This window comes from Plectropomus leopardus, chromosome 14 (genome assembly GCF_008729295.1).
Source record: "Plectropomus leopardus isolate mb chromosome 14, YSFRI_Pleo_2.0, whole genome shotgun sequence".
NCBI lineage: Eukaryota > Metazoa > Chordata > Actinopteri > Perciformes > Serranidae > Plectropomus > Plectropomus leopardus.
In genome coordinates, this window is record NC_056476.1 from 6,270,979 (window position 1) to 6,289,631 (window position 18,653).

Below are 18,653 nucleotides of genomic sequence, written 5' to 3' on the forward strand. Positions count from 1 at the left end.
TTAAAATTAATTATAATGCGGCAAGAAAACGGTTTTTTTAAATATCAAATTATCAAAAGAAAAAAACAAACAAATCTACAGCCGTATCAATTTCGATAATTCATTTAAATATCTTTACTTTGTTATTGTATTATGCTCACAATAGGCAGTATTATGCGTACTGCAATATTTGACTGTAATCATCAAGCAGTTTTTGTCATAACAATGTCCGCTTTTATTTTGAAGGTACTTGTCAACATCCGGTATTATGCTATCACTTTACACAACTTAACGTTACACATTTAGCTTTAAAACTACAATTATTCCATAAAATCTATTGGAAATTGTGCAAATCAGACTTATGAGATCAACTAAGCCACAATTATGAAATATTAAGTCAACATTTTAAGTTATTGTCAAGATTATGAGAAGACATAGGCTCCTTATGCCAATTTTTTTATTTAATAGTGAATTTGAATGAATTTACTTATATCATTTTACCATTTCAAATCAACTTAATACATTTAGTTTCAGCCAAACCTACAATTTATCCATAAAATCTGTTAAGAATTTGTTGTTCAATTTATTTTAAGATATCAAATCAAAATAATTAAATTAAATTAATTAAATTCTGATAAAACTTAGTAAATACACAGCATCCAATGTTACTTAATGTAGTTTTTTTTCCACACATACACACACACACACACACACATACACATATAAACACACTCACATATATATACATATAAACACACTCACATATATACACAGTCACGCACATATATACATATACATATAAACACACACACATACATATATACATATACATATATACACACACATACATATATACATATACACACAAGTGTATATATACATATATATACACACACATATACACATATAAATAGTTTGGTTATCAACAAGTGTTAAAAAAATCGTTTTTCCTTATTGTTAAATCAATTTGGTCTATACCAGTGCATTTACAGATAGATGTAATTATTTTGTACTATTAAATGAAAATAAGACAGTAAGAGTCAAAAGTATTTAACATGAATTTTAATACAGTAGGTGCATGGATGTAAAACACACAGTATTTTGCATAATTTATTAGTGCTTCTGATCTCTGTTTTCTGGCATACGGCACATATTCACAATCCCGCTCAGCAGCGCAACATGAAATGTATTTACAGACAACGAGAGCCACATGCAGTCAGAGATAATTGCATGATAGATGCGCTGCAGACCGACAAATGTGGACAAATACACCCAGCACACACAATTCACTTATTCATCTGTTCTATGGAAGTTACTGGAGAAGTTCCATGATTGTGGCTAGTGCAAAAAAACATTTTAAACTGATGACAGCAACTCATTTCTTTAAAAAAACAAACTCTCCTTTACATAGAACTGCTAACAAGCTGCTTCTCAGAATTAAGCTGTTGATCCTTCACACAAATGAACACAAATGTCCTCTGTCACAGCAAACTCCAATTTTCATCAATCACTTAGCAGAAGGTGCGGTGTGATTATAAGCACTTGCCTCGATGCAAAATTAGGAGAATGTCTGAAACGGCGGTGACACACAACAAAAACACGGCAGCATCTTTCAGAGAGCCGTCAGCTGTGACTGAGTGCTAAGAAAGGAGCTGCTCACGACGCGATATATATACATATATATATGTAAGGAATGAATTGTTTCTAAGATATAGATTTAATGGCTCACCCTGAGTGACCATGTGATACTTTATAATAAACTCTTATCAAAGTACTCAAATGCATGTATTTTGCTTAAGGGGATAAGTCCTATGATGATCTGTATTTTTCCTAATGTCAAAAAATCCCATGAAAAGACCAAAATAATCAAGAATAGTTTAATATCTTATTTGTCTGTGCCAAAGCGCTCCAGTGTTGTCCAAAAACTATTCAACAAAACAACCTCTGTGACCTCTAGTGACCGGGAGCAAAGGAGGAAGTCAGGTGTCGTAGTATAAAGAGCAAGAATGTGCGATTAGGGTTGGCTGGTCAAACAGTCACCAGACTTTCCTACAGGAGATCAGTGTTCATGTCCCACGTGAAACCACAAGTCAAGTCATTTTTCAACAAAATGTGGCATGTGGACGAATGTCACACAAGTGCTTTCATGTGATGCATGTCACATGAGATATGTTACGTTACCATGGTGACAAGAAGGGTTTTTTTTTTGCCTTAACCTACCCAGAAAGTTTTGGTGCCACTGCAACCGTTTTATAACGCAACCAAAGTGTTTAAAACTGCAACTGATCACGGTCACATGAGTAACTCTGTCATCCTTCGGTAGGTGTGCGGGTTTAGTAAACGGTCCTGTAGATTGTATGGATCGTATGGAGAACTTCTTTATTACAATGGACACTTGTTTGTGTTGAATCAGTCACATATACATCATCTTGCTGCCGTAAATACTCGCTGGAGCACCAAATGTGTATTAATCCACATCTGAAAATAGTTCCCAACAAATGCACCGTTTTATCATGTTTAAGTGACGTGTGCTGCATTTTGCTGTATCCTGACAATAATTTATTAATTATCAGTTCATTGGTTATGGTTTAGAAAAGGTCCCTTAAAATCCCTAAAAAAAAAAATCTAGCTATGAGTGCCACAATCACGTGTTAAGAAGTGGTCAACACTTAAGATTTGGATACAAAACTCTTGGTTATGGTTAGGAAAAGATTGCAGATGTTACTACTTTAAAAAAAGAAACCTTTGTGCAGCACAAATGTGACCAAGGTCAGCAGTGTCCCTAAAAAACGCGGCACAAACACCGAAACTATCGTTGTTTGTTGGAATCTCCCACCACTGTGCACACCAGCCGTAAGTGGACTTTTATGCTCTCTGAACTACGTCTGTTGCTCCGGGAGTCGAATAATGACGTGGATGCGTTTGCATTGTAGTTGGTGAAAAGCACCGAACGCCAGTGTCATTATATTGACACTGAGCTCTGCGTATTTCGACGCTCTGGGAGCGAGACTTGGCTGCCTTTGCTTTGCAGACATAACAAAAAGTAACATTCTTAGGACTCTGAAAAAGTTCCTTCAGTCCAAAATCGCTCCAGATTTACATCCCGAACAAATGTCGTTATGGCTGAAGGCAGCAGAGATGCTGAGGAAGTCGGGAAATACGGACAGACCGACTTACTAACTGTTGATTTGGTGGTTTTCATGGGATTTGTCGACGATAAGAAAATACATCATCACAGCAAAATCCTTTAATTTAATGTATTGATGGACGTCGTGGGTTGGTTTTCATTTTGATCATGATCAGGAGCAACAAGAGCCAAACGGCACCATTACTTTGAACAGACAGAAAAAAGGCACTCTGAAGTCCATTACCAGACACAATTTATCACGTTAACTGCAGGCTGCCGCTTCTCCCATGATTCTGTGCAACGGCGCAAAATGAAAATCAAACCCATTAATTTTTTAAACACAGACAAACTGAGAGTTCAGTGGGCTCCTCTCACCGCCGGCCCTCACACAGATCTGCCATTCAGCGACGGAGGTGCAGAGGGGCCTGCGAGCGACTGAACACAACACCGTCTTTCAGTTTGAAAATGGTCCCTGAAGCTTGAGCCAGCCGGACTGGACCCGAGGATTTAATAGTATTCTGTGTACGGATAGCTGTTTGTTTCTGCCTGAGCTCAGCCCAGCTAAACCCGGCAGCAGGAATATCGTGTACATCCTTCGTCTACTCCTTACAACCACAGAGTTATCTATTCAAAATAAGCCCTGTGGTAGAGAGCATCTTTTTGCATAGGAAGGGTGTCAAGAAGCTACCATAAATCACATTATACGCATGAACATGGAGAAACTCATCAGTGACACCGACAGCTACTAATCAACAAAAATATATCGTCTACTGTTTCGAGTTAGTTCCCTCTTTCTTTTCTTTGGCCTTTTGCAAAGTTTTTGATCTTAAAAAATAACATACGGAAAACGTCGGATTCATTAAAATTGCTTTCTAAGGTGACGCATGTAAATGAACGCAAAGATGGAAGCGGCTCCCGCTAAAGCGAGCAGTATTCCCAGAGAAGACACAGAAGATTTGGGCTCGGGTTGTGAACCTGTGGGTCCGTTCATGTGATGAGGCAACTGCAAGACACAGATACAAAAGTCAAGTCAAGCCAGGTCGCTTTTATTTCTAAAGCCCGAAATCACAAATTTTATCACAAAATTGTCATGGGGCTTCACAATCTGTACAGCGAAAGACGCCCTCTGAACCTCGCTCTAACTCTTTAACAGGGAAAACAAATGGAAGAAAGAGCAGCTGAGGGACAGATCGCTCTCCCAGGACGGAGAGACGTGCAAAAGATATCGTGTAAAAACGAGAATAAATACCAAAGCTGCTCTGGGGTTGATATTTCTGTAGAAATGCAACTGTTCTTATCTGTTTAAATCGCAAATGTTGACAGAGTGGAGTCACGCAATCGCTTTGTTTTGGATTACGTTCTGGTGTCAAACACAGTTTAAGGATTCATCCGTGAGAAGAGATGAATCAAATCAGCGGCTAACTTGATGTTATTGTTGGCCACTCTCCAAAGTTTGTGTTTTCAGACAAATTTCATCACAGTATTGCAGAAAAATCCTCTTGCACATATTTGAAACACTGACAAATGAGTAACATCGCTCACTATATCAAAGCAAATATGAAGCTGAAATATCAAGAGGTCAGAGGAGAGATTTAAAGGTCATAACTACACACTTCCTCTGTCTTTGAATAGTCTTGGCATTATTAAAGTCTAAGAGGCAGAATATATATTTGCTCACAGTGTGGCAGCTGTGGACAAATAACAGGTGTTCAGTGGGCTCATTTCTTTATTTCCTTGAGGAAACGTTGATCAGAGGAACAGGATGGAGGATGCAGAGGAGCAGCTAAAGTGAAATTGAAAGTAACGCTGTACGTTTCAAACTCTGATCCTCAGCAGGACATATTTCACTGATATTACTGTACGTGATTTGTGAGGAATTCCCCGTTCAGTTTTATAGCAGAGGCGGGCCACCTCCTCTGAAATAAAGACCACCTCTACTAACATCATAAAAAATTATTAGACTTTTATGAAATAAACCATTAATCTTCAGAGAAAAAGACCAGAAGCGCTTTTTCAGGTGGTCAACAAAAGCCACATTATTAAGTGTGGCCACTGTGTCGCTTTTGAGGACTGAAAAAGAAGTTATTAATGTTTCTTTGGCTTCACGAGTTGTGACTTGTGTATGGTCGGGAAAAGCTCTGAGCATCCTGAAAGACAGTTCACGTCCTTTATTATCTCTTTTTGAGACTGAAAAACTCTGGGAGGCGCTACAGGATCACTTTGGTCTTTTATACCAAGAAAATTCAGCACTTTTTAAAAAAATTATGTGATGTGATTTAGACTTGGATGGTGTTTCATTACCACATTTCAGTGTCTAAATTTTCTTTCTTTATTTTTTTTCAAAATACCATCACATAGGGATTTATACACTTTGTTGGACCTTCTCTCTTTAAAATTCCTTTTAAATAATGTGGAAAAATAAACTGGATCAATTTAATTTTTGCTAGTTCATATTTATGGTAACAGTACATAAAATTGCTTTAAAATAATGTGAAAACTTAATTTTGATGAGGAATCAACTTAAAATGCGTGCTCATAAATATTCAATTAAACACTTAATTCATGAACACAAGTTTTTAAGTTCATTAATTCCTACTAAGGCTTTTATCTAAAATTGTTATGACGATTTTTATGAACACACCTTTTAAGTTAATTACTCAAAATAAAAATTAAGTTGTTAAAACGATTATTTAAAAGGAATTTTAACATGTTAACTAAACTTACTACTACAAAGACGTTTTATTATCTCAGATTGCATTTCGTTGCGCTCATCAGGTTTATTTATTAGCAATGTATAAAGTTTGTATAAAGTTTCTTTAACTTCATACATTGCTGTATTTTGTTGTTTCTTTGAGCTATCGATGCTTTTCAGTCTTTCTTTAATCGTCTCCCTGTTATCTCTTATCTCCAAACTCCTTTCTTTCAGTTTCGTTATGAAAAACGCCGTCTGAGCAGCAACTTAAAGTTGAAATTTTCTACCATCGGCTGGTAAAAGCAGCAGCAGCAGCGCATATATTACAAATCAAGCAGCTAATTTTGTATTTGTTAAGGTCGAGTCGCAGATATATTCTAGACCAGTTAGTCTGAAACGTGTCTTTAAACTGCTGCTTCACCTTTGCTAAGACGTGTATTTTTTTCTTACCTTTTTCTGAACACGCAGCTCCACGTCCTCTCCCGCCGTCCTGAACAGATCCACTGTAGCTCGATGTGTCAGATCCTCAAGCTTGATTCCGTTAATCTAAACAACCAACAAAAAACAAAAACAATGAGCCGAAACAAGAGAGCATTTTTTATTTTGGTATGAAAAATGACTCAAAACATTAAAGGATTAGAAAAATAGTTGCAAGTTTCCGTTCTAATTTCCACAATCATCTTAATCTGGGGATAAATCATCAGCGGTGGGAAATAAATAAGTACATCTACTCAAGTTCAGTACTTAATAAGTACAATTTTGATGTACATGTACTTTACTTAAGTATTTCCAATTAATGCTACTTTATACTTTGACTACATTTTGGAAGGAAATATTGTACTTTGTATTCCAACAACATTTATCTGAGAGCTTTAGTAACTGCAGATTCATATTATTAATATAAAATATAATTTAATAAATTGAGATACTACCATAAATTAATCTACCCAGTGGTATATGAAGCCATTAAAATTAGCCTCACTTCTACCAGCTGCAACATTTCAGTTCCTCCTCCACCACAATTTAATAGTGCACTTCTGCACAATAATATTACCAAAGGTTTTAGAGATAATACGCACGCACCATCAGAAGAATCACCCAATACCTGAGCCTTCTGCAACTTAATGAATACATTCGAAGTTAAAAAAGATGAAAAACTGAAGGTAATCTGACGGTCATACAAGAGAAATGGGAAGAGATAATTTGACAACAATGAAAAACAACAAGCTCTCCACTATGGAGAGAAATTGGGCAGATGAATGTCATTTATTATTTCTGTATTTTTGCCCAGAAGAAGTTTATTCATATCAATTTTAAAATATCTTGAATTTTACACTCTACACTCTTGATAAAAGTCAGTATTTATTACCGCCAGGATCTTGTCCCCCTCTTGCAGTCTTCCATCCAGTCCTGCTGCTCCATCTTCTTTAATTTTGGACACGTATATGCCGCTGTCATTCATAACATACTGCTGATCCACACCTCCAACTATATTGAATCCCAAGCCTGAAAACAAAACAAACAAACAAACAAACAAACAAAAAAACAACAGCATGAGATACAGGTTTTACAGTGTTGTAAGTGTATTTCCCCTGTCAAATAATGTTTCCCCCTGTTAATGCCTCGTGCCTCCTTACAGTGGTTTCTTTTGGGTTTTTTTACTCTAACATTTAACAAAATTCGTGTTAGGTTGCTTGTTGTCCTCTTTCAATGTTTTTGAAAGAAATGAAGCCCATTTGCTCAGCTTTTAAGGGATCAAATAATATTAAATACGGTAAATATGTTTTAAAAAAGTTGAATTAATTAATATGTAAAATCTGTAAGTCATGAAAAAGAGGGAGAGCAGAGGAAAATAGATGAGGAATTTAAGGGGTTTAAGACTTTTAAAGATTTTTTTAATGCAACTCAGAATTCAATTTAAGGACCTATTAATACAGTAGCCAAAACTGAAGGTAAAAAAAACATAACATGAATTAATAACTTAAGATTAGGGGGAATTTCCCCTAAATATTTTATTTATTTAAACATAAAAACATAACTTTTTGGTGAAAAGATGCAAATGGTTTTTATTAACTACTATTATTTCTAAGGCAATGGTTATTTTGAGCTTTAATAATGCAAACAATTCATAAAAATTGTATTTCTCGTGTCTTAGCATTTTTAAGACTTTTAAATGACTAATTTAAGACATTCTGATACTAATTAAGGCCTTTTTGTTTCAACGGCTTTTAAGACTTTAAGATCCTTGAAAAAAAACTGTATTTATAAACACAATATTTAAAAGACAAATAAAATATATAATACTGATCTCAAAAAGAATTATGTTCGTGCTTTAAGTTAAAAAAAATAATTGCTAAAATAATTTAAACACACTTTGAAACCATAAACTTACAAGTGCTATAAGACTAAAAACATTAAAAAACTAAGAGTTTGGGTGAGATTAAAAAAGGAGAAAACACATTTTAATTATTTCACCTGTAACATTCAACACATCCAACTGTTTACCTGAGCAGAGGTTACAGCTTCAATCATAACATTTATCTCAGTGGATCAAAGTGCAAAGAGGAATCACACCAACACTGCAACCGGTGCTCTGACAAACACCAGGTCACAAAATGTTACATAACTAGTGTTACACAGACATTTTTCTCTAATGAAGCTGAATAAAGTTTCCTAACTGTCTTCAGCAGACAGACTGTTACCTGACAGGCCGAGCAGAGACGTTACTTTTAAAGATTTCAACAGCGCCAAAACACACACATAAATCATTATTTTGTAATTAAACTAACTTGTTAGAGCTCAAACTGACTCAATTTAACAATAAACTTGATTGTAATACTCGATAAAACATGTTTTGGTGCGGTTTTGTCTATTTTTTTGATGCGCTAATTAGCCGTTAGCTCCGGGGTCCACATTAGCCTGACAGCGTTGATTTTTGGTGCTACGTAGCTAGCTAGCAGCGTCACCGCTACATGCTAACGAGTCCCCCCCGGTGCTCACCTGCCGGTCCCCGCTTCAGTTTGATGTCCACCACGTTGGATGAGGAGTGCACAGAGCCGTTCATTTTGTCCGGACACCTGTGGGTTAAAATAAGAGTTGAGAGAAAAGGGGGACTAACTATTTATCTGAAGGTGAACTCATTGAGGAGTTTCGGTTTGCTTCCTCCGCCGCAGCCGCTGCTTTGTGGTCGTGCTGCCGCCTGACGGTCTGAGGGGGAACTGCGGGCCGACCTTTGAGCCACACAGCGGGGAGGAAAACCACAACATGTAAATACTACACAATCATGTCATGTACTTTTACTACTACAGTTAAATCCTCTGCTCCGCATGTTTCTAGATAACTTTGTGTCCACGTGCACGTGTTGCTTTGCACTTTACACTGTGAACTTTTCTTGTCAATATTTTGCACAATCCTGCACAAAAAAGTACAACTTCACTTCAAAACTTATTTTAACTTACTTACTACTTACAGTAGTTCGTTTTTAAATTTTAGATTATTTCTCTGACTTATGCTCTGCATTTATGCACAAAATCACCAAGAAAAAATCCTGGTATGTGTAAACCTACTTAGCAAAAAAATAGTTTCTTAAGATCTGTATAGTTATTATAGATAGATAGATCGATAGATATACTTTATTGATCTCAAAACTGAGAAATTGGGATGTAGCAGCACCATGCAGTAAGAACAGAGAATAAAGAGCACACATTATTAATAGAATAACACATTATTAATAGAATATTAATAATGACTGTATTATTGTCAATGGGAATTTTTTTGCATTATTAATATTGTTGTTATTGGTGGCATTATTATTATTATTATTAACTGTTCTGTTATGCTGGTTTCACACATTATTGCACCATTGCCCTTTGCACTACCCTCATTCAAAGCCAAACCAAAGATTTTTATTTGCAATATAACTTATTTTGATCATAGTGGACTGATACTGCACATATTTTCTGTGTGTATACCTGTTCAGTTTATATAAATAAATAACTGCATGTCTTCAATATAATATTTACTTTTCTTTTTTCCCTTTCCCTTAATGCTACTTTTATAAACTTTATTCTAAATTGGTGCAATTTTGTTTTATGCTTTAAATATTTGTTTATAGTCTGTGTATAGGTTTATATGCTTTATACAGTATACACATAACTGTATATCTCCATTTTAAATATCTTTTTTTCATAATTTCAAGTTAAACTCACTTTAGTTTTTATATCAGTCTTTATTTAATTTTCTGTCTTTTTTTTCTTTAAGGCACTTTGAGCTACAATAACAAGAATTTTTTTTCTATTTCCCTTCAATAAGGTACCAGTACTAATGCATAAAAGAGCTCAAAAATAGAGCCTATTAGTCAGAAAGTGCTAAAGAAAATCTCCGAAAACCTCTAGACTTCCACAGAGAGGTGCAGGCCCCAAATGTTCTCAAATCCTAAAAACACCCCAAACTGGCCCCTGGCCTCCTGACATTTTTAAAAAGAGGCCCTCTGGAAAAGCAAGTTGAATATCTCTGCCATAAACCCTCAACAGTTTTGACCAAAAACGGATGAGCTTTTAAATCAGAATAAAAAAACAATTACTGAAAATAACAGTGAATGATTGGTTGTAATTATTTTTTATTCTTATTTAACGACTTGCCCCCTTTTTAAAAATTTTTTTTGGACCCGGTGCAACACTCCTGATTAATTCTCCAGAGGATCAGCTTTCTCCACATTGTGGTAAAACAAAGAAAGGAAACAGGGAAACTAGTATTTATTAAGTGCACAGGCAGGCAGCTCATGAAAAGAGTACATTATTCTGACTCAGACAGCATTATCAGTCATTATTTCTTTGTTGCCCTTTATTTATACGTGTATTATCTCAAAATATTGTACCACTGTTATCTTTGGCAACAAATAAGCGACCCCATCTCACTGCTTTGCGACATTTTACTTTAATTTGAGCCTCGCTTTTCTTTTTTTTAACCACTAGATTTGACTTCAACATGAAATCGATAACTCGTTACGCGACCTCCCGGTCTGAGCGCTCAGGAAGATTAATACTGAAGAAACGAGGAGCTCAAAGTCCGCACATAAATACATCTTAACAAACAGCATCATTATCCTACTGAGTGTTAACCAGTGAGTCCTGGAGGTGTTTTGGGGGAAAAGTTGATTTTCAGCATCACACTCTCATGCATTACAAAGGCTGATGGAGATCCTGATATAAAGGACAAAATAATCAACAAACACAAACTGTAAACAAAATACAGCATACTAATGGACAATATGTTCCACTTGGCCTACAATCGTGTCTTTAGGTATAAATTAATTTCTTTAAAACGCCTGTTTTAGATGCACTTTATCTCAGTCACTACTTTGATACTGTTACGTCATAAAATATAATGGATTGAGTGGCAAAAAAAGAAGAGAAATATCATCCAGAAAAAAAAGAAAAGCATTATAATGTGCAAACCTTAATCTGCCATCTGTTCTGTAATAAAAGCCGAAGTGCAAGGTGGGTAAAGATTGCACTTCTCTGACTATTGTGCCTCAAAAACTCGTCGCAGTATTTGAAATGGTTTCAAATACGATGGTAAAGTGTGACTCAGGCCTCCGGTACGGCGTGTGGTTTAGTAGCTCTGAGATTCAGATCATGCTCGGGGCTGCGCTGTGGAGGATGACGTCTCCGGTCACCCGCAGCAGGGTCACTTCCTCCAGTCCGCCGACTCTGTGCTCGTACTCCAGCAGGTGGACGCCGTCCACCGCCACTTTAAATGAGTCCTCCTCCACAAGGATCTTCAGCTGCAGGGAGAGGAACGGAAACTTTATGTACAATAAGGTAAGTTACAACACAGGGAGACCCAAAACTATTACTCATTTAACAGACATGTTTTTAAAGGGACAGTTCACCCCCAAATCCAAAATACATAATGTTCCTGCTACCTGTAGTACTATTAATCACTCTTGATTGTTTTCTTCTGGTTTGCAGAGTGTCGGAGATATCGGCCGTACAAATATCTGCCTTCTCTACGGCCAAATTGAACTAGATGCCACCTGGTTTCTGGTGCTCAAAGTGCCAAAAAGTACATTTGAGAAACTTAACAGTGATGTCTACTATTTAGAATCAATATGAGCCGATAAATCAATATTTTAGACAATACTGATTGATAGTAAGTGATATTAAATCTTTGGATTTTGGACTGTTTGGCCAACAAAACACTCAATTAAGCAATCAACAATCCAAACAGGCAATCTGAAGACAGACTGTGGCTCTGGGAAAATGTGACCAACATTTTTTTTTTAATCATCTGACACTTTATAGTCCAAAAAGATTGAGAGAATAATCGTCTGGTTAATCAATATGACAAGAATTGTTTGTTGCGGCCCTGAATGTTAATATGAGCTTACTGATTTCAAATGTCTGTGAAAAATCCCCAATATTTTTTTTTGTACACCATTAAAGCATTTATACGGGATTCAGATCTAGAAGACGAACACTCCTGTCGTGACGCGGCTCCTGGACATGTTTTGTGTCATTGTGACACAGATGAAATGTGTTAAACACGTCACAATGTTACCGTAAACAAACCATAGGGTCACTAGTAAACTGAAGTACTGTGCATTTTACTCCGGATGTTACAGGTGTTTTCATTTGTTCTGGCTGATTTGACCTCTTTTTATGCAGGTTCGTGTCATTTCAGAGTCGTAATTATGACCAGTGGTGTAGTGGCAGTTGATCAGGTTGTGTACTATGAGGTAGATGAGTAGGTTACTGAGAATATATATATATATATATATATATATATATATATTTATTCCAGCTAATTTCTATATTTCTAGCTAATTGTATTTCAGTTACCCAGAGTTAACACTGAACTTGGGAAATCCTCTTTTAGCTCCTCTGCTTGTAAATAGCCGTATTGGTTATTTGCACCCTGGGTGTAAATAGCATTGTTGGCCACGGACACCTGGGTGCAAATAGCATCTGATGTCATTCAAACCTGGTATGTACACGTACACATGTACGCACGCACGCACGCACGTACACACGCACACACATACACACGCACGCACGCACGCACGCACACAGAGTAAAGGTCCAATCAAGTAAAAAAGTGAAAATGCCAGGGTGTAACACTGAAATTAAACTAAACTATAAATAAATTATGGACGTTGCTGAGTTTTCAAATCACAACAACAGATCCATGTCTTTAACAACTTTTCTGCCTTTTCATGTGCAGCTTTGGCACAATTTGTATCAATTTTTACTGCATTTAGTGGTCTCTTTTCATTGGCATTAGCAGTTTTATGTTATTATTTTGTCATTAAACTTATTTAACAGCTATTAGACATGTAAACCTTTCACAGTATACAGTTTGTATATGTGTATATATATATATGGTAAAAAATGTATATATATATATATACTTTTTTTACCCACAATTTTCTTTTGTATTTTTGTTTTCAAGTTTTCTTTTTTTAAACTTTAAATATTTACATACTAGTGCTAATTGTTTACTATTACTGTATTTAAATATGTTATTTATATCTTTATGTAGTTGTGCTGCTACTTATTTCTACTTGCAATAATTCTCTATTTTTGGCATTAGAGAAACTGTAATGAACCACAATTTCCCCTCGGGGAACAATAAAGTATTTCTGATGATCATTCTGATGAAGACTGCTTAATTCGAACACGATGGTCTAGCCACGTATTAATAAACGATTTCTAAATACTATCAGAGTGTCTATGCTCGTCGGTCTGCGTACTTATACCACAGACTTCTGTACTGATTAAGCAGAACTGCGTTTTTTTATTCTCATGTGATGACTAACCTTTTAAAGCACACAATTGTTTTTTCTGTAACACTTTACCTCGAAACGGCGTCCCTGAACAAACGGAAAGCCTCCTTCCCGCTCCTCTGGCCCCCAACATCCACCCAGGTTGGAGTTTCTGACAATTGTCTGCTCATGAAATCGAGGATTAAAGTGAAACACGACATCTGGACCTTTAACAAAGTCAACCTGGAACCTGCAAGAAAAATTAAATGGAGGTTAAGTGCTGCTGACAACTAATCTTTCTCCAACTGTTCAATTAACGAAATGACAACATGTTCTGGTGGATTATGATGGGTGCTGAGTTATCACGTCCCTCAAACAGAAAGCATCACTGACAGCAGATTTAGAGGATAAAGGCTGTTCATACCTGTCTGCACCGGGGACGGGCTCCGCATCTATCGTGATTAAAAGTCGTGGCAAAATCCCAGCATGAAGCGGGAGATCAAACGGCACCATCTGTAAGAAATATCTAGATTTTAAAATCACATTTACTGTGCTCTTTTTTAGAAATTAAGTGAAAAGAAAAATGCTTAAGGAGTAATTGTTTGAGAGAGTTTGACTGTTTATTAAGCAGAAATACACAAATTGCAACAGTGTTTCTCCTGTTTTTAAAATCCCCCGGAGCAGAAGTAGAATTGCTCACATTTTATTACTAATATTCTGGACTTGGTGATTTTTAACATAGTGCTTATCATAAAACAGCGAGGGGATTTTTTAGTTAAACATTATTCAAAATGCTGACCCTGCCCACATTCCTAATGCAACACCCCAATGAGTCACCATCTCCTCCTTTTAGCTCAGCACTCTTACGCAATTCACAATGACTCCACAAGACAAAGTCAAAGAGTAAACTAAAATCCACATTTTTACTTAAAACAAGACTTCAACTGTAAAAACTGATACCTTTGAAGTGCGACCATGTACAAAAGTGACAAGGTGATAAGGAAATAGTGATGAGCATACAAACTTTTGGCAAACTGTGATCTTATCAGAGAATATAACAGTGTCTTTAATACATTAAACATGAGTACATGTGTACAGTAAACATAAGCTGTGTAATTTTAAATCATATTGCACTTCATTAAATCAATACATTCCCCAGGCAGATTGAACTTAAATCCCTAATAAACCCAATACTGTGCATATCGTCTTTGCCACATCTTCATGCAGCCTAATCAAACCACTTGTTGATTCTGGAAGTGATGTCCTTGTCCGAATGAAAAGTTGAGTTCATTGCTTTCAATTATATGGTGGATTATATCTGGGCTGAAAGACAAAAATACATTTTCTGATGACTACTTTTGAATATTTGTTGATTCTGCTTTATGTTTTGCTTTACAAGAGAGCAGAGCCCAAGACGCAGAGAAAATAATCCAAATACAGCCCTCGGTGAAAATGTACCGTCCTGCAGTAAAACCCAACAAGGCTGGAAACAAACTTTACTTTTCCACCAGCACCAGTGTTAGACAGACACCACACCAGTTACATTAAATATATTCTGGAAGAAACCCTTCACTCACGTACAATTAAATATCTAAAAGATAGCAGGTGACCTTCAATACTGAGTGACAGTGAAGATCGGAGATATTCAATTTGCTTAGTTTGGGGTCACTTTTGCAAAATGACGGGAGGCCAGAGGCCATTCACAGCAGCCCCATACATGTCTCTGGGATTTTTGGACATTTCTAGGATTTTAGGACATTTCCAAGACTTCAGGATGCCTGGGATTTCAGGAAGTTTTTAGGATTTCAGGACATTTCTAGATTTTTAGGACATTAAGGTTTTCCTCCATTGGCACTTTTTTAAAAAAATAAAAAGCTTAACCTGTATGCTGTTTTATACACTCCAGGAACTTAAGTATACTAAAAGTACAAAAACAAGTCTCAGTATGAGTCAATTTATTTTTATTGTGAAATACTAAATAATTGGTGGGCCACCCAATACCCTTTCAGGGGCCAGATTTGGCCCACGGGCTGTAAGTTGAGTATCACTGGTGTAGATGCACACTAGGCTGGTAGTAATTCCCCACCCTGAATCCCCAAAATTGCCACCATAAGTGATAAACACCAGAGCAGAAAGGAAATGCAGCAAGCAAGCAATATAATGTAATTTGTGAACAGCGTTAGTACTCACCAACATGCCTCCTGGAGCTGCAGGTCCACCAAATGGACCCATAGGCCCGGGGCCAGGACCAAAAGGGCCAGGGGCAGGAGGGAAGCCTCCACCTCCAGGTGGTCCCCATGACCCAGGGGGTATTGGGGGAAAGCCTCCAGCAGGGTATGCAGGGAAAGCGCCAGGGCCAGCTGGAGGGGGAAATGCACCTGGACCACCTGGTCCGTACATCCCATTCCCTCCTGGCTGACCTCCTGGGTAAGGCACGTTTGGATAAGGCCCAGGGGGAGCTCCAGGCCCAGAGGGAAATGGTCCAGTTGGGTAAGACACAGGGCCTCCAGGTAGTTGCCCTGGAGCTCCTTCAGGTGGGTACTGCCCAGGGTACTGCCCCGGGAACTGCCCAGGGGCTCCAGGACTGGAGGGGAACTGCCCAGGTGCTCCTGGTGCAGGGTATTGTCCGGGAATCCCAGGACCAGGGGGGAACCCACCAGGTGCTGAAGGAGGTGCCGGGTATTGTCCTGGTGCTCCAGGACCAGAGGGGAATGGGAACTGCCCTGGCGCTCCTGGGCCAGATGATCCACCAGCAAAGTCAACCGGAGCGGAGGGCTGAGTGGGAGCTCCCGGGGCTGAACCTGGCCATCCTGGGTTTGCAGGAAGTGGAGGGTTACCTGCAGGGGCTGACGGGTTTGTGTTCCCCATTTTCTTTGCCTGACTTGGACTGTCATCTCCTAAAGCATCTGCAAGCTAGAGCAGAACGGCAAAGCAAGGCAAATTCATTTATACAACACATTTCATACCCAAAGGAAACCCAAAGTGCTTTCCAGATGAATCAAGTCAAAGTTCACTGTAGACAAATCACAAAGCATGCCCCAAAGATGCTATGCAAATAGTAATTTCAATTCAATTTCAACTTGAATTTGAGCTATAAAATCAAATATCCCAAATCATAATCAGCCTCAGAGGACTTTACAGCATATGACATCCCTCTGTCCTTAGACCCTCACAGCAGGTAACGAACAATTCCTCCCAAAAAACATTTAACAGAAAAAAATGGCAGAAACCTCAGGAAGAGCAATTGAGGAGGGAGGGACTGACTTGCAAGATACGTCAAGTGTACAGAACAGATCAGCATGATAAAATTACAGTAATCCATGTTACAAAAATAAATAGAAAGCGAGAGAGGGAGAGGTGTACAGCAACAAGAATAATAACAGTAATTACTATAACAATAATTATAGAAATATTAGTAATTATAGTGGTGCATAAGTCACACCTTAAAACAGCAGCAAGCAACATAAGAAGAAATCAAAAAATATAGAGGTGAGTTATAATACATACAAAAATTACAAGCGTTAGATTTGACACATACAAAAAGTGAAACAATAATAGGTGGAATTAGCAAAATATGCCAAAAACACAAAGAGTGAGAGAACACAGAGGCAGAAATGTGCAACATACAGAACATACAAGTACTGTATATAAGTTGCATAACTGTGGGTTAGTATTTAGGGGCTGGGTGTCGACTACATTGACATAGTAAAAAGAGTAAGTAAAAAAGGACATAAATAGAAAGTAAGAAAAGAAAGGAAAAGTGACTGTATAACAAAACATGTTCACCCACTAAAAATGTGTAGTCTTTTGTACTCACCGAGAAATCTGACATGATCTGAAATAAACACGAAACAGGACAACTTGGATTAGTGTTTTTAGGAAGTTGTAACTGATTATAAGAAGCTGTCAAACAGTGAAGGCTTGTCACACAGAGGCTCTGAGTAATAGCAGAGTAAATGTTTCCATCTCCGACTGGTGATACACAAAATCCATTTGGGCAGAGTCGAAACAGCTTGACTAAAATTAAATATCATTACGACATGCTATACAAACGCTACGTTGACTTTAGCAGCACATTAACGGGGATCTAGTCGTTAAGATATCTTGTTAACTGGTGTTTCATAGTTGGCTACCGACCTAGCTAACAGCTGCTAACTGTTAGTTCACGTTCAGTTAGCTCGTTTGTTTATTTTAGCTCCTCGGTGTCAGGAGATAATAAGTGGTAAAAAACTGATATTTAATGTTACCTCGCCGGAAGATGAGCTCCTCTCAGATGATATGTGGGTAACGGCGATGAATTATCCAGCCGTGGAAGCCAGTTAGCCTGCTAAATTAGCCTGCTGAGGCATAAAACTACAAGCTAACGCTGCTCCCACAACTACAACTCTCGACGAGGAGGGACGCGCTTCGGTGATGACGTATTCCGAAGGTAGGGCGCGCTCCGGAGCTCGCGCGCGCACACGCACACGCCCTGATGAACTCAAAGTTATGTAAAAGTTGATGAAATAAGAGGTTTACTCCCATGTTACAATAATGTGAAAGTCAAAAATTAAAAACAAAAGTGACCTTTGCACCCAGTTCAACTAACCATTTATCAACTGAAAATTATATTGTTTTGTATGGATTATTAAACCTAAAATCACATTTCGATCTGCAAGGTGACATCTCTGTTTAAAATCTAAACAGGACTAACTTGTCATGTGGCCATTGGGCAATCGGGAAATCAGCTGAGGAAGAACCCCATTTTAAGTGATGAAGTGCATTAACAAATACATTAAAAACATTCAACGAGCAAACAAATAATGGTTAAAAAATAAATAAAATCGTACAAAACAGCAAACAATAACAGCAATGTAAATAGCTAAAAATAAAAAGTACATGATAACAAACAAGCTATGGTGTAGAAGTATAATTAAAAACATTTACACTCACTTAAAGCAAGATCTGAAATAGGGCATATGAATAGCTGTATATTACATAAAGTAGAAATAATAAGTATGTTAGGAGTGAGAAAAGTATAAAATAAAAATGTGTGCAATGTGTTTCCATTTTCACATCAGTATGTATAATATTTAAAAATATAAAATATG

At 37.3% G+C, this 18,653-nt stretch overlaps 2 protein-coding genes across 2 annotated transcripts; both read right to left on the reverse strand.

The window, feature by feature from the left end:
• Positions 1-1,026: 1,026 nt before the first annotated feature.
• On the reverse strand, positions 1,027-9,005 carry LOC121953186 (synaptojanin 2 binding protein). Its single transcript, XM_042500119.1, has 4 exons — positions 8,799-9,005; positions 7,168-7,304; positions 6,249-6,344; positions 1,027-4,109 (listed from the first exon to the last, which is right to left on the reverse strand). The coding sequence occupies exons 1-4, from the start codon at positions 8,860-8,862 to the stop codon at positions 3,966-3,968; spliced, it is 441 nt and encodes a 146-aa protein (XP_042356053.1). The 5' UTR covers positions 8,863-9,005; the 3' UTR covers positions 1,027-3,965.
• A 1,530-nt stretch (positions 9,006-10,535) lies between these two features.
• Positions 10,536-17,963, reverse strand: lgals3a (lectin, galactoside binding soluble 3a). The gene is made up of 6 exons (XM_042501285.1): positions 17,811-17,963; positions 17,381-17,398; positions 15,754-16,476; positions 13,988-14,076; positions 13,657-13,813; positions 10,536-11,583 (listed from the first exon to the last, which is right to left on the reverse strand). Exons 2-6 carry the CDS (start codon positions 17,393-17,395, stop codon positions 11,428-11,430), a joined length of 1,140 nt encoding a protein of 379 aa, XP_042357219.1. The 5' UTR covers positions 17,396-17,398; positions 17,811-17,963; the 3' UTR covers positions 10,536-11,427.
• Between the last annotated feature and the right edge of the window lie 690 nt (positions 17,964-18,653).